A 16,982-nucleotide genomic window follows, 5' to 3' on the forward strand; every position below is an offset into this window, starting at 1 on the left:
ATGGTGTCTGGCAGCTGCTTTACCCTACGCTTTAGAAACATGTATCCCAAGGAGCATCATTTATGACAATGGGGTAATCAGGGCTGAAATTCTCTTATGCTTCCACATGCAACTGTGCCGAGGCAGCCGAATTTCAATCTCTCGGATATTAACATCTTGTTAGGATATTACAAGGGCCTAACACACACAGTATCAAACACAATAATCCAGACGGCACAATCCCAGGGCAAAATACGAAGTGAAGAGGAAAGTGTCCGGCACGTCCGTCCGGTAAAATAAAAATCCTTCATTCAAAATCCATTGAAACAAAATCCCTATGGTTTAGAGGGTTTGTTGAGCCCAAAATGTGTCAGTTTTGAACGTTTTTGTATGGATCCACGTGTTTTAATAGATTTAGAATAAAGGATTTTTATTTTACTGGATGGATGTGCCGAAAAGTTTCCTCTTCACGTCATATTTTGCTGAGCTTCATCTCCAGGACCCGCCGGTCTCGAGCTTCTCAGAGGTCTATCCGACAAGCAAGCGTGGTGAGCTCTATCCTCCTCCACATCTACAATCCCATCCTCCTCCTTTCCTCCCCTACATGTATTATACTATGTAGTAATTAGAACTGTCCCGGTTGCTGGTAGTAACCAATTTACAGCAACGTTACATTTTTCTAGTGTGGAAACAAAAAACTATCAGTGGGATAGAAAATAAGTTAGTTGATCACTGGGAACCAAAAATCGGGGTATTACAACACTAAGAGCGGTGGCCCAGTCCCATTACTGCCCATGGGACTGCGGAGTTTGGTCAGTATTTTACATCAGTATGTGTAAAACTGGAGCGAAACAATCAGAGGAAACGTAGAACAGAAACGCGTCACGTCACCACTCCTGTATTTATCACCCACTGCTGGTTTGGGCTTACAAATACTGACTAAATACTGAATGTGTGACCGTGGCCTTATACTGATCAACTTACTAAAGGTACCTTAACACGAAACGACATCGCTAGCGATCCGTGACGTTGCAGCGTCCTGGCTAGCGATATCGTTTCGTTTGACACGCAGCAGCGATCAGGATCCTGCTGTGATGTCGCTGGTCGCTGAATAAAGTCCAGAACTTTATTTGGTCGTCCGATCGCTGTGTATCGTTGTGTTTGAAAGCAAAAGCAACGATACCCAGCGATGTTTTACACTGGTAACCAGGGTAAACATCGGGTTACCAAGTGCAGGGCCGCGCTTAGTAACCCGATGTTTACCCTGGTTACCAGCGTAAAAGTAAAAAAAACAAACAGCACATACTTACATGCGTCCCCCAGCGTCTGCTTCCTGACACTTACTGAGCGCCGGCCCTAAAGTGAAAGTGAAAGCACAGCGGTGACCGCTGTGCTGTTAGGGCCGGAGCTCAGTCAGTGTCAGGAAGGAGACGCTGGGGGACGCATGTAAGTATGTGCTGTTTGTTTTTTTTACTTTTACGCTGGTAACCAGGGTAAACATCGGGTTACTAAGCGCGGCCCTGCGCTTAGCAACCCGATGTTTACCCTGGTTACCCGGGGACCTCGGCATCGTTGGTCGCTGGAGAGCGGTCTGTGTGACAGCTCTCCAGCGATCAAACAGCGACGCTGCAGCGATCGGCATCGTTGTCGCTATCGCTGCAGCGTCGCTTCGTGTGAAGGTACCTTAAGACCCGACCACGGAGCTTTGTAATCTGATAGAATAAGAGAACCACTTGTTTACAATGAGAGGGATGAGCTCATTACTGGGGTCTGAACGGCGCTGGGCCCTGAATCTCTTGTGTACAAATGTTTCCATTATGGAGGAGGTTACAATGGGGAATCTGAAAGGTTAAGCTTTACATGAGAATTCAAAAGTGACAAATTGGTAAAATAAGGACTTATAATAAGCAAAATAAAATAATAAATAACATAAGAATGTGTCCGGCTCCAGACAAGCATATATCAGGGGCATTGTACATCCGTATTATGGATGCGGGTCCCGGCCTGACCGCTCATTAAAGGACCCAGCCACGTCAGGAATGGACATGCTAGATCGGGCTCTCGGATCCGCTGTCAGGCCGGGACTGGAACCTGTAATGCTTGTCTGAGACGGCTCCAATATGTACTTCTGGGAGAAAACCATATGGATCCATGGTAACTACTACCTTATTCTTCAGCTTGCTCTTCACTTCTTTGATGCCTTGTTTGGCCTGCAGACAAACACAGACTAATTAGTAAAGCTATGAGTGGCAGGACTCCGCCATGGCCATATCTATGCTTTCTTCTGCAGAGTGTCCCTACACTTGTACAAATACAATATTACAGCGGTAGGGGGTCATTTCTCCTTTTTCAGCATACTTACATACATGTAGGCGTTCTTCACCGCTGGGCTGGCTTTAATCACTGCAGTATTAATTAGAGCGCCCCCTTTCTGTAAATTGGACAAATGATACAAGCACGGTTTATAGATCACCCAGACCTGGTTCTGATGGACACATCGAAAAATGCTAAAAAAGAAAAGCTACGGGCGGCTAAGGGGGGATATCAGAAAATTACAAAGACCTGAGCACTATAAAGATGTCATATAATATTTTAAGACTCTTTAGATAAAAAATAACAAAAAACAAACATAATAGTATTTAACCGTGAGCATTAACTTTAGACCATGTTACCCATATGTTAAGGTTTACTTCTTTTACCATTCTTTTTTTTTTTTTTTTTAAATGTTCTGAGAAGTTCACTTCTACATCGGGAGGTGAGGCGTGCGGATGACTTGGGGTCCACATATACCTGCCAGGAGGTGTGCACGTGCCATAGTGCGTAGGTCAGGGGTACGATACCTGCCAAATGTGCACGCGTCCTGGCCGGTAGGTGTCCATGTGACATCATGGGGAGCACCCACCTCGCAATGTGGAAGGGAGCGCCTCCAAGTGGCCATTCAAAGGATAGTAACACAAGTCAACATTAAAGTTTGGGGTAAAACAAGCTAAAGCTAATATTACTGTGATATTAATGTGTATAGATGAACATTTGTTGTATCAGTACGTTGATGATGATGATTCAGAGAGCATTTTTACAGAATGGATTACAACCAAACATAAAATCTTCCAGAGACTGACACTAATTCAGACCTGCATCATCCTGATCTCTATAACTGACTAGAAAAATAATAACATTAGTTTTACCTTCATTGTGTTCATCCATTGTTGGTATGACCGTGCATTTCCTGAAAGACACACAAAAATTAATAAAATCAATAAAACAGAAAGCCTAAAGGAAATCTATCACCAAGTTTTTACTATCTGGGTTTTTTTTTCTTTCTGAGAGCAGCACAATGTAGGAGCAGGGTCGATTGGATGTTTTGGGTTGTCATTATGATTTAAAAAAAGAAAATACAGTAGTTTGACAATGAATGGCTTCACCCAACCACTAACCATGAGTGGAGAAAAAGTTTTGGTGTTATCATTCATATTCTCTGAAAAAGGCCAAGAAAGCAAAAATTCTGCTGGGGTATGTAAACTTTTCAGCACAACTGTATCGGTTCTCTGAATGCTGAGTTGTGTATAACCCCGCCAACACCACTGATTGGTAGCTTTTTATGTACACTCTGCATAGGCAGAAAACTGCCAATTAGTTATGGGGGGTTATACAGAGCTCATAAATATGGAGGACTACATGGCAGCAGGTTTACTAGTCCTTTAGTGATAATCTTCTCATAAAACAGTGATTTTATCAAAACTACAACAAGATTCCCTTTTTTATTCCTAATATATATTTTTCCAACAACAACAAAAGTTATTATCAATAAAAATGAAATACCGCCACCGAATGTACCTGAAGTTATCTCCTCTTCAAACATGCCGGAGAATCCGTGCCCCGAGTTAAGTTTCTCCAGTCGACCATCAATAAACTAATTGGAAAGATAAAACAATTACATATCAGTGATTCAATCTCCACAAGGAAAATAACCACGGCAATCTTCTGTGAGCTCTTTGCAGCCCAGCTCTGCCTGGGTTCGGGCACGGTGGCAATCATCTGTGAGCTCTTGGCAGCCCAGCTCGCCTGGGTTCGGGCACGGTGGCAATCTGTAAGCTCTTGGCAGCCCAGCTCTGCCTTGGTTCGGGCACGGTGGCAATCATCTGTGGGCTCTTGGCAGCCCAGCTCTGCCTGGGTTCGGGCACGGTGGCAATCTGTAAGCTCTTGGCAGCCCAGCTCTGCCTTGGTTCGGGCACGGTGGCAATCATCTGTGGGCTCTTGGCAGCCCAGCTCTGCCTGGGTTCGGGCACGGTGGCAATCTGTAAGCTCTTGGCAGCCCAGCTCTGCCTTGGTTCGGGCACGGTGGCAATCATCTGTGGGCTCTTGGCAGCCCAGCTCTGCCTGGGTTTAGGCACGGTGGCAATCATCTGTGGGCTCTTGGCAGCCCAGCTCTGCCTTGGTTCGGGCACGGTGGCAATCATCTGTAAGCTCTTGGCAGCCCAGCTCTGCCTTGGTTCGGGCATGGTGGCAATCATCTGTGAGCTCTTGGCAGCCCAGCTCTGCCTGGGTTTGGGCATGGTGGCAATCATTTGTGGGCTCTTGGCAGCCCAGCTCTGCCTTGGTTTGGCACGGTGGCAATCATCTGTGAGCTCTTGGCAGCCCAGCTCTGCCTGGGTTTGGGCACGGTGGCAATCATCTGTGAGCTCTTGGCAGACCAGCTCTGCCTGGGTTCGGGCATGGTGGCAATCATCTGTGGGCTCTTGGCAGCCAAGCTCTGCCTGGGTTCGGGCATGGTGGCAAACATTTGTGGGCTCTTGGCAGCCCAGCTCTGCCTTGGTTCGGGCCCGGTGGCAATCATCTGTAAGCTCTTGGCAGCCCAGCTCTGCCTTGGTTCGGGCATGGTGGCAATCATCTGTGAGCTCTTGGCAGCCCAGCTCTGCCTTGTTTCGGGCACGGTGGCAATCATCTGTGAGCTCTTGGCAGCCCAGTTCTGCCTGGGTTTGGGCATGGTGGCAATCATTTGTGGGCTCTTGGCAGCCCAGCTCTGCCTTGGTTTGGCACGGTGGCAATCATCTGTGAGCTCTTGGCAGACCAGCTCTGCCTGGGTTCGGGCACGGTGGCAATCATCTGTGAGTTCTTGGCAGCCCAGCTCTGCCTGGGTTTGGGCACGGTGGCAATCATCTGTGGGCTCTTGGCAGCCCAGTTCTGCCTGGGTTTAGGAACGGTGGCAATCATCTGTGAGCTCTTGGCAGCCCAGAGCTACCTGGGTTCGAGGATGGTGGCAATCATCTGTGGGCTCTTGGCAGCCCAGCTCTGCCTGGGTTCGAACCACGGTGCTCACACAGCTGCCATTACTATGTTTCAGTTCATGGACATGGCACAGGCAGATAGAAGCACTCTGTACACACTGGTAAAATCCTGATATCTTGCATTGTCCCATAAATCAAAGCAGTATGAGCTCTAACAGGAGACATTTATGTGCTGACTTTAAATACTTCCTCAGAGGGATTAAAAATAAGGAGGATCTTTCATACAGTAATAAAAACAATCATTACTTACGGTGGTTACTATCTGCAGCATGTCATGCTCCCTTCATGTGCAAACTACAGTCCGTGTCCATTATTCATAAAATATGGCTGATAACCTACAGCTCTGGCAAAAATTAAGAGACCACTACAAAATGTTCAGTTTGTCTGATTTTTCTCTTTGTAGGTATATTTTTGAGTAAAATGTAAATTCTTCTTTTATTCTATAAACTTCTGACAACAAGTCTCCGAATTTCCAAGCAATAAATTTTGTATTTTTTTCTGACAAAGAAAAATGGTCAAAATAAAAAAAAACCCAGTGCTTTCAGACCTCAAATAATGCAAAGAAACAAGTTCATAATCATTTAGAAACAACAATACTAATGTTGTAACTCAGGAAGAGCTCAGAAATCAATATTTCGTGGAATAACCATGATTGTTAATCACAGCTTTCATGTGTCTTGGCATGCTTTCCACCAGTTTTTCACACTGCTTCTGGCGCAAAAATGTAAGCAGCTCTTCTTTGTTTGATGGCTTGTGACTATCCATCATCCTCTTGATTACATTCCAGAGGTTTTCAATGGGGTTCAGGTCTGGAGATTGGGCTGCCCATAACAGGGATTTGATGTGGTGGGCTCTTAATTTTTGCCAGAGCTGTGTTTTTTGAGGTTTGTGATTGTGGATTTCTAAAGCTCAAACTACAAAACTTCACATTTCTTCACACATGTCCCTTTTCTCTTACAAAGTAAATCTCTGGAGTATTGGGCACCATTATTTAAACCATATCAATTTACAAAAAAACACTCTCCAGTGTAATTTTCACCTCCTTTTAGCCTCCTCCCTCCTCTGCTGTTGTCTTTTTGTGGGAGGCCAATAAGTCTCCTAGCATAGCACTGCAGCCAGTTTCTGCCAAGTCCTCATCTCATATCTACAATCAATCAATCAACTATATATATAGTTCATATGTCTTTGAACATCATTTCTCCCTCTTTCGCACCTGCTTGGTTCACCTACTCCATATGCCTAATTTTTCCTCTCGTTATCGCATAGTATATAGGCCTATTCACTGTCATATGGCTACTAGTGATGAGCGAGCGTGCTCGGATAAGGTGTTATCTGAGCATGCTTATGTCCTAATTGACTATTTTCGGGGTGCTCGAAAAATATGCTTGAGTCCCTGATATTGCATGTCTTGCATGTGTTTGACAGCCGCAACACATATAGGGATTGCCTGTTTGTTAGGCAATCCCTGTATGTGTACCAGCTGTCGAATGTCCGCGAGACATGCAGGCACGGGGACTCGAGCATATTTTTCAAGCATGCCGAACATACTTGATTAGGACATGAGCATGCTCAGATAACATCTTATCCGAGCACGCTCGCTCATCACTAAGTGGTACACATAATCCTTATTGTGGAACAGCTCCTTTAAGCTTTTATCTTAAAGGGAATGTATCCTCTACATTATTCTTAATTATTTAAACCAGATCATTATACATATTCATTTTTAGATTGAATTTTGTGATTGCAAATTTTGCATTCTAATTTCTGAATATAATTAGAGGGGCGACCAGCTAGTTTAACCGCTGTTATCAGCATTCAGAGATATGCTTTACAGCAGCGACAAGAAACGTATACACCAATAGTCTGGACATATTCATTGACTTCTATGGGACAGCGTTCTAGCATGGCCTTTGAAGTACCGTAATTTTGCTGGGAAATGGGAGGAGGTATGATTATCACCTACTGTGAAATGTGTGATTCAGGCAAAAGGAAACATCAGCTTATTATGGGGCTCAGTGACCAGAGTGAAAACTGCAAGATACCAGGATAGTTTTTTTAATGGAAAGTGTCATCAGAAAATGACCTATTGTTTAAATTAGGTTTTTATTTTAAATGAATTTTTCCAAAACATATCACATTCTGCATTTTTAAAAATGGTTAGCAATAGCTCCAGTGGCCAAAGTGACAACTTCAAGATTTTAATTTTTGAATACAAATTGTAAGATGAAAAAACATGGACAAAAACTTTTACAAATACATTTAAACACAAAAACTTGATTTAAACAGGTCATTGTCTAATGATAACTTCTCTTTATATAGAGATGTGAAATAGTAATAATGACAGATATAGAAAAGAAAATAACCAAAAACCTATAAAATTCTATAAGTTTAACATAAATACATGAATTAACAGGTTATTTTCTGATTGTCATAGCAGAAAAGTGAGCCAAACTCTGATATTTCTGAAATGTCAGCACCGGTATGCGTGCCTTTCATCTGGGCATATAGTACTTCAATCGTGATCCTTTGTTCCCGTAGGAGAAAGCCACCGTCAAAGATGTCTTGCAGTGGCTTATTCCCTCTAACCAAAGAATTAAGCGGGCAAATGTCTGAGCCAAGCATGCAAATGTACAGTGAAGAAGGCAGCGGATGACCAGGAGTTTAGCTAAAGGTAACCCATATGTACGGTGGCCTTTATGTGGCACATTATCTGCTCACTACTTACAGATGCTTTCCCTACTGTAAATGCCTTGTTGAGGTACAAAATTCAAGTCTATTAACCTGTTCAATAATGCAACTTTTTCCTGCACCCTTCTCCCTTCAAATATAAATTCTTATCCTCAAATCCTGCCCATGACCTCTATCAATTAGATTTATTACAATTACAACTTATTGTAGGCTATTATCCCTTTTTGTGGTGCACAATTTAACCCTCACCCAAGATCCATCTAGAAACCCCCACCAACCCCCTGCAGAAGCAAACTTTGCTACACATTTGCACAAGACCTGTTTCGCAGGACAATCCCAATAAAAGCTGGGATAGTTTTGAGGTATGGGACCTTATCTGTTTCTAGCTGTGTCCCATTTTAAGAGTGGTGGACTATGGCTGTCACATTTCAACCCTTGAAGACACCACTCGTGTTATGTGTATAATGTCCTGCGTTTTTGTGAATATCATGATGTAATGTGCCATGTGAAATGTAATATGTCCCTGTGTGACATATAGTAATATAGCAATGTGAAGTTTAATATCTATATTGCAAAGCAGTGTTATAGGTAATATTGGTAATGTACTGTATAATGTGAGATGTGATTAGATATGTAGATAGTTGGTGACAGGGTAAGATAGTGTTAAAGCTTGGGACAAGCCCATAGTGGGAGTGGCTACTGTTTAGGTAGAGTGACTGCTCCCTGCTAGGAATGAGAGCTGGGTTTTGGAGTGCAGAGTGAGCAGTGTTGCATCGGAGGATGATCCTGTGTAAGAGGAGACTGAAGAAGGAGGGATAGCATGATCCTGAGGAAAAGTGACAAAAGAGACAAAGTGGCCTCCCGGAGTCAAGTCCTGGAGAGGACAAGCTATGGCAAGACAGAGACGGTGACTAGTAAAGGGTCCAGAGTGGGAGATCCAGGGAGCCAGTAGTGGATGAAACAGGACGTGGAACCGCTGAGCAAGTAAAGGAGACTTGTTAATCAGGACTGGCATTAAAGCTGCATTGTGGTGAAGTAGAGAGAAACCGTGTATACAGAAATCCCTGGAGTATACTACAGAGGAAAGATACTGTGTGGAAAAGGCTTCATACTGTAAAAGAAACGTCCATAAGACTTTGTAGCCGCTATCCCTAGTATATAACCCTTACCAAGTTCCCATTCAGTACAGAGTTTATTTTGGAATAGTGGTCTCCCTCATTGAACTGTGAAACATCTGGTCCTGGTACACCGGCAACATCAGTTACATGAGGCCTGCAAGGGCATAATGCCCTCACAGCACAAGTCCACACACTCTGCCAGGACCCAGACTTTCATGTAACGTGCTGGGGTGCTGAAGACAAGGGACTCACCCACCCACAGCTACCGCCACAAACCATGTTACACCATGACTATTTGTGGGTGGGGGTTTGGATGTGACACATTACTAATTCTGTACCTGCTTAAAGAGCTGCAAGTTAACAGCTTTTTCTAAAAATTGCTTCATGGTGCTGGAACGATGGGCTACAAAGCTTTCTTCTGAAAATGTAACTGGCTCCCCCTAGAGAAATCAAAGAAGAGAAATTAGCAGCAAGCAACACATGAACATGCTACTGTGTTACTGTGACACACAACACATAGAAAGGACATCATAACGGTTGGTCTACAAATAGCAATTTTGTCTTTAAGAAATATCAGAAATCATGCTTTTTTCTATATGGAAAATAGAAAGACTGTCTTCAAAGCCCATTAGTAAACCCAAAGTAGCTAGTGATGGAGCAAATTCTTACATGTAATGCCATACGTAAACACCTTCAATATTTTAGCACCCAAACCATGGTAGCCTATCCTGAGAGCATGGTAGTATACCATTATTTTGTTAGTTTGGGTGACAGAACTTTAGGTCCAGCAGAAACATCTGAAGAAGACCTTGTGTCTTGTACGTAACGTCTTTATTCCGATGGCGTAACCGTCAAGGTTTTCCTAGGTGAAGACGTTTCAGGAAAAAGTGGTCTTTCTCCTGAAGTGGCCAGCGCCATTTTCCTATTATCTCAACTATTAAGACCTGGCGACTTTCAGATGAAGCTAACTGAGGAATAAACATGTTACTTCTTTTAAAAGATTCACGGTTTCTGAACCCTGAAGTGGTTGAAAGAAGCAACAGATCATGACTGATCACACTGATCATGTGCACAGTAATGCCATTTTTTGATTGCCGTACATTATGTTCATTTTTTGCACCAGTTGTATGGTGTCTTTTCAGGCGTAATCCAACCGAAACAGACATGGTGTGCACATAGCTTTATACTGTATGTACAGTGCCTTGCGAAAGTAGTCGGCCCCCTGGAACATTTCAACCTTTTCCCACATATCATACTTCAAACATAAAGATACCAAATGTAAATTTTTGGTGAAGAATCAACAACAAGTGGAACACAATTGTGAAGCTGAACGAAATTTATTGCCTATTTTACATTTTTGTGGAAAATCAAAAACTGAAAAGTGGGGCGTGCGATATTATTCGGGCCCTTTACTTTCAGTGCAGCAAAGTCACTCCAGAAGTTCATTGTGGATCTCTGAATGATCCAATGTTGTCCTAAATGCCTAATGATGATAAATATAATCCACCTGTGTGTAATCCACTCTCCGTATAAATGCACCTGCTCTGTGATAGTCTCAGGGTTCTGTTTGAAGCACAGAGAGCATTATGAAAACCAAGGAACACAACAGGCAGGTCCGTGATACTGTTGTCAAGAAGTTTAAAGCCGGATTTGGATACAAAATGATTTCCAAAACTTTAAACATCCCAAGGAGCACTGTGCAAGCGATCATATTGAAATGGAAGGAGTATCATACCACTGCAAATCTACCAAAACCCGGCCGTCCCTCTAAACTTTCACCTCAAACAAGGGGAAGACTGATCAGAGATGCAGCCAAGAGGCCCATGATCACTCTGGATGACCTGCAGAGATCTACAGCTGAGGTGGGACAGTCTGTCCATAGGACAGCAATCAGTTGTACACTGCACAAATCTGGCCTTTATGGACGAGTGGCAAGAAGAAAGCTATTTCTCAAAGATATCCATAAAAAGTGTCATTTAAAGTTTGCAGAAAGCCACCTGGGAGACATATCAAACATGTGGAAGAAGGTGCTCTGGTCAGATGAATTCGAAATCAAACGTTTTGGCAACAATGCCCAAAAGATATGTTTGGCATAAAGGCAACACAGCTCATCACTCTGAACACACCATCCCCACTGTCAAACATGGTGGTGGCAGCATCATGGTTTGGGCCTGCTTTTCTTCAGCAGGGACAGGGAAGATGGTTAAAATTGATGGGAAGATGGATGGAGCCAAATACAGGATCATTCTTAAAGAAAACCTGTTGGAGTCTGCAAAAGACCTGAGACTGGGACGGAGATTTGTCTTCCAACAAGACAATGATCCCAAACATAAAGCAAAATCTACAATGGAATGGTTCACAAAGGAACGTATCCAGGTGTTAGAATGGCCAAGTCAAAGTCCAGACCTCAATCCAATTGAGAATCTGTGGAAAGCTGAAAACTGCTGTTCACAAACGATCTCCATCAAACCTCACTGTAATCGCAGCAAAAGGTGGCTCAACAAAGTATTAAGCTAAAGGGGCCAAATAATATTGCACGCCCCACTTTTCAGTTTTTTAATTTCCACAAAAATTTAAAATAACCAATAAATTTTGTTCAACTTCACAATTGTGTTCCACTTGTTGTTGATTCTTCACCAAAAATTTACATTTGGTATCTTTATGCTTGAAGCATAATATGTGGGAAAAGGTTGAAAAGTTTCAGGGGGCCAAAAACTTTAGCAAGGCACTGTATGTAATGTTAGACGTCCCATTCTTTACCGCGTATTAGAGAGAATGGATCTACAACGATATGCGAGCCATTTTATTCATTATGATCCCGTTAAGAAAAAGGCATCCATGGCAAAGCGACTCTAACTTTAACCTCTTGACATTACTAAACTTCCTCCTTTAAAGGGAACCTGTCACCCCCAAAATCGAGGGTGAGGTGAGCCCACCAGCATCGGGGGCTTATCTACAGCATTCTGTAATGCTGTAGATAAGCCCCCGATGTATCCTAAAGGTACCTTCACACGAAGCGACGCTGCAGCGATAGCGACAACGATGCCGATCGCTGCAGCGTCGCTGTTTGATCGCTGGAGAGCTGTCACACAGACCGCTCTCCAGCGACCAACGATGCCGAGGTCCCCGGGTAACCAGGGTAAACATCGGGTTGCTAAGCGCAGGGCCGCGCTTAGTAACCCGATGTTTACCCTGGTTACCAGCGTAAAAGTAAAAAAAACAAACAGTACATGCTCACCTGCGCGTCCCCCGGCGTCTGCTTCCTGACACTGACTGAGCTCCGGCCCTAACAGCACAGCGGTGACGTCACCGCTGTGCTTTCACTTTCACTTTAGGGCCGGTGCTCAGTAAGTGTCAGGAAGCAGACGCTGGGGGACGCGCAGGTGAGTATGTACTGTTTGTTTTTTTTACTTTTACGCTGGTAACCAGGGTAAAATCGGGTTACTAAGCGCGGCCCTGCGCTTGGTAACCCGATGTTTACCCTGGTTACCAGTGTAAAACATCGCTGGTATCGTTGCTTTTGCTTTCAAACACAACGATACACGGCGATCGGACGACCAAATAAAGTTCTGGACTTTATTCAGCGACCAGCGACATCACAGCAGGATCCTGATCGCTGCTGCGTGTCAAACTAAACGATATCGCTAGCGAGGACGCTGCAACGTCACGGATCGCTAGCGATATCGTTACAAAGTCGTTTCGTGTGAAGGTACCTTAAAAGATGAGAAAAAGAGGTTAGATTATACTCACCAAGGGGCGGTCCCGTTCCCGGTCCGATCCGATGGGCCGGCGCCTCCCATCTTCATCAGATGATGTCCTCTTCTGGTCTTCATGCTGCGGCTCCGGCGTACTTTGTCTGCCCTATTGAGGGCAGAGCAAAGTACTGCAGTGCGCAGGCGCCGGGCCTCTCTGACCTTTCCCGGCGCCTGCGCACTGCAGTACTTTGCTCTGTCCTCAACAGGTCAGACAAAGTACGCCTGCGCCGGAGCCGCAGCGTGAAGACCAGAAGAGGACGTCATCCTATGAAGATGGGAGGCCTCGGACCGCGACGCCCATCCGATCGGACCGCCCGCCCAGGTGAGTATAATCTAACCTCTTTTTCTCATCTTTTAGGATACATCGGGGGCTTATCTACAGCATTACAGAATGCAGTAGATAAGCCCCTGATGCCGGTGGGCTTAGCTCACCGTCGATTTTGGGGGTGACAGGTTCCCTTTAAGCAAAAAAGCCAACCCACAAATGAATGATAACAGGCTAAATCATAAAGTGAGTGCAGTAGGTGAAGTTAGAGGAAGCTTACGGGTTTATATCGGAGAGCATCCCTGTATGAACCAAAGAGCGCGGCCTGAGCTCTGAGGAACGCCCGGGACACTCCATCTCCAGTAGACGTTGACTGCTTCTTCAGCTTGCTCTTCAAAGTTGACACCTGCAATACAAAAGGATATATATAATAGATTAGAGATAAATCAGAATAACAAAATAGGAAGAAAATTGGAGCTTGAACAATGATATATGGCACATGATAGCAATGAGGAAACGTGTAGGGAGAAAAGCTTTAATATTCTAAAAAAGTTCAATAAATAAACAGATGGACATAAAACTATAGCAGATTAGGACAACCAGAAATGAAACAAGAAGACAAGGAAGCGTCAACAGGAGACAAAATGAATTAACACCTGTGAAATTGACCCGGTGAGGGGTGACAATATCCAGTGGTGTGGGTCTCATCCCCACTGACTTAGCCAAAATCTCAGAGCCCTTTGCAAAAAATGTATATTACACCTGCTGAACTGTTAATGGAAATGAAGGTGGGGGCACCCCAATGTGAGAAAGCAATCTCTCTCACTTTCTTCTCCCTGGGACTACCACATAGACATCTTTTATCATGTGTGCACCCATTGTGTAACCTTAGCTGGGGTAAAGCTTTGACCTTTCTCTACATCCTTCAGCCCAACCAGAGTAAATAGCGTGTGACCTCTGCGGCGGCGCTGTGTGGCAGATCAGCCCCGCTGCGCCAGAGAGCTCTGCTGCAGAACATATTGTGCCAATGCACCAGACGCTTTCTGCCTGGGAAGAAATCCACAAGAGGCTATGGGAAAATGCAGCAGTAAAAATTTATGCATCTTTTCACACGTTAGACCCACTTTAGAGCAGGAGAGAAGCGTAAAGGTGCATTCACACTGGGAAAGTTCTCAATGCATAAATCAAATGTATACACAGGTCACTACATAGAGACTAAAAGAGTATTATTACAGAGAAGGGGGAGGAAATGCTATCCTTGATATAATTTATATCTTAAGTCATATGGCGAGGCTTTTTAAAGGGTCAAGATTGACTTCAATGTGCGGCATCAAAGACCCTGTTCTCTTCCTCTGCATGGCCTGTAAGTCTCCCTACGCTGACTTGGTATTCTTCTTAATGAAAATTTTTATCCCCCAGTTCTCCAATAAAGACCTCTCACCCAGTTGACCTACTTTGTGCCGATGAAGGTCCCGAACCCTGAAACAGTAATGGAGTTATTTTCCTCTTGGAGATGATTCTGCTTTGGCATTCTATCCCAAGTTCTTGTAGGAAGGCACCTTAAAGGGAGACTGTCACCTGGAAAATGCTATTTATCTCCAGATATAGGGTTAGTATGCAGCTACATAGCATCACAATGCTGCCCGGCTGCCTCACTGAAAGTGCAGCCACCAGGAGAAAATGAACTGACTTCCTCCCAGGACCAGCTGGCTTCCAGTTATAGAGATGTGCACAGAGCAGCTACAGTCAGCGCCACTCAGTATACTGTGAGTGACGGCTGTAACCATGCCCGATGCTTTCATTGACTGCTGTCTCTGTAGCATATCTGTGCACAGTGAGCTGTCAATCAAATTAATGAGGGTGCTTACAGCTGCCGCTCACAGTGCAGTCAGAGGTGACTGTAGCCGCTCAGTGTACTCACCCTTGACTGTAAGTCAGCGGGTCCCAGGAGGAAAAAAGTTAATTTTCTCCTGGTTGCTGCACTGTCAGTAAGGCGGCCACAAAGCAGTTTAACACTATTTACCTGCTTATTAACCCTATATCTGGAGGTGAATTGCGTTTTCCAAGGTGACTGGTTCCCTTTAAAGGGAATTTGTCACCAGGTTTTTGCCGAGAGCAACATAATATAGAGACCGAGACCCTGATTCCAGTGATGTATCTGTTACTGGGCTGCTTGCTGTAGTTGTGATAAAATCACAGTTTTGTCAGCAGGATATTATCACTAGAGGAAGGTTTAGCCTGCTGCTACATAGTCCAACTCACCCCCCCCACACTGATTGGTAGCTTTCTGCCTATACACAGTGTACATAGAAAGTTGCCAATCAAGTGATGTTGGCAGGGTTATGCAGAGCTCAGCAGTCGGAGAACTGGTGGATTTGCAGCAGAGAAAACTGTGATTATATCAAAACTGCACAAACGGCCCAGTAAAGTAAGTTACCGTATATACTTGTGTATAATCTGAGTTTTTCAGCACATTTTTTTGTGCAGAAAATGACCCCCCTCGGCTTATACTTGAGTCATTGTCCCAGAAAGACGGCAGGAGAAAGGGAGCGGCGGAGCAGCGGCAGGAGCCGGCGGCTGTGGCTAACTTCTGTGCCCGCTGCTAAAGAGAAATGAATATTCACTGCGCTGGCAGTGAATATCCATTTCTCTTATAACACGCACAGTTACAGCTGCAGCCACCGGCTTCCAGCACACATCCTACTTCCCTTCCCTGCACGCCCTCGCTGTATCTTGTTCCAGTGCCAGCAGCTCATCTGGCCGAGCAATCATGTGTCCCCCGCTCATGAAGGTAATGAATATTCACCTCTCTGCACGCCCATAGGCGTGGAGTGAATATTCATTACCTTAATGAGTGGGGACACATGATCTCTCGGCCGGATGAGCTGCTGGCACCGGAACGAGATGCAGGGTCACGCAGGGAAGGTGAGTAGGATGTGTTTTTTTTTTATAGGAACCATGCATACAAGGACAGGGATGGGGAGCCATGCATACAAGAACAGCAATGGGGAGCCATGCATACAAGGATAGGGGAAAAGGAGCCATGCATACAGGGAGCCATGCATACAAGGACAGGGAGCCATGGATACAATGACGGGGACAGGGAGCCATGCATACAAGGACAGGGAGCCATGCATACAAGGACAGGGAGCCATGCATACAGGGATGGGGAAAAGGAGCCATGCATACAGGGAGCCATGGATACCATGACGGGGACGGGGAGCCATGCATACAAGGACAGGGAGCCATGCATACAAGGACAGGGAGCCATGCATACAAGGACAGGGAGCCATGCATACAGGGATGGGGAAAAGGAGCCATGCATACAGGGAGCCATGGATACCAGGACGGGGACGGGGAGCCATGCATACAAGGACAGGGAGCCATGCATACAAGGACAGGGAGCCATGCATACAAGGACAGGGAGCCATGGATACAAGGATGGGGACGGGGAGCCATGCATACAAGGACAGGGAGCCATGCATACAAGGACAGGGACGGGGAGCCATGCATACAGGGATGGGGAAAAGGAGCCATGCATACAGGGAGCCATGGATACAAGGACGGGGAGCCATGCATACAAGGACAGGGAGCCATGCATACAAGGACAGGGACGGGGAGCCATGCATACAGGGATGGGGAAAAGGAGCCATGCATACAGGGAGCCATGGATACAAGGACGGGGAGCCATGCATACAAGGACAGGGAGCCATGCATAAAAGGACAGGGAGCCATGGATACAAGGACGGGGACGGGGAGCCATGCATACAAGGACAGGGAGCCATGCATACAAGGACAGGGAGCCATGGATACAAGGACAGGGACGGCGAGCCATGCATACAAGGACAGGGAGCCATGCATACAAGGACAGGGAGCCATGGATACAAGGACG

At 45.1% G+C, this 16,982-nt stretch overlaps 1 protein-coding gene across 6 annotated transcripts in view; it reads right to left on the reverse strand.

Moving 5' to 3' along the window:
- DENND1B (DENN domain containing 1B) overlaps positions 1–16,982 on the reverse strand; it is a 246,050-nt gene that overhangs the window by 19,912 nt on the left and 209,156 nt on the right. For all 6 annotated transcript variants that reach the window (XM_077278453.1, XM_077278450.1, XM_077278455.1 and 3 more), the window contains 6 exons: positions 13,371–13,496; positions 9,409–9,510; positions 3,814–3,889; positions 3,165–3,205; positions 2,342–2,410; positions 2,145–2,189 (listed from right to left, as the gene is read on the reverse strand). In XM_077278453.1, the coding sequence (XP_077134568.1) occupies positions 2,145–2,189; positions 2,342–2,410; positions 3,165–3,205; positions 3,814–3,889; positions 9,409–9,510; positions 13,371–13,496 (459 nt within the window). The remainder of the gene's footprint in view (positions 1–2,144; positions 2,190–2,341; positions 2,411–3,164; positions 3,206–3,813; positions 3,890–9,408; positions 9,511–13,370; positions 13,497–16,982) is intronic.

This window comes from Ranitomeya variabilis, chromosome 8 (assembly GCF_051348905.1).
Source record: "Ranitomeya variabilis isolate aRanVar5 chromosome 8, aRanVar5.hap1, whole genome shotgun sequence".
Lineage (NCBI taxonomy): Eukaryota > Metazoa > Chordata > Amphibia > Anura > Dendrobatidae > Ranitomeya > Ranitomeya variabilis.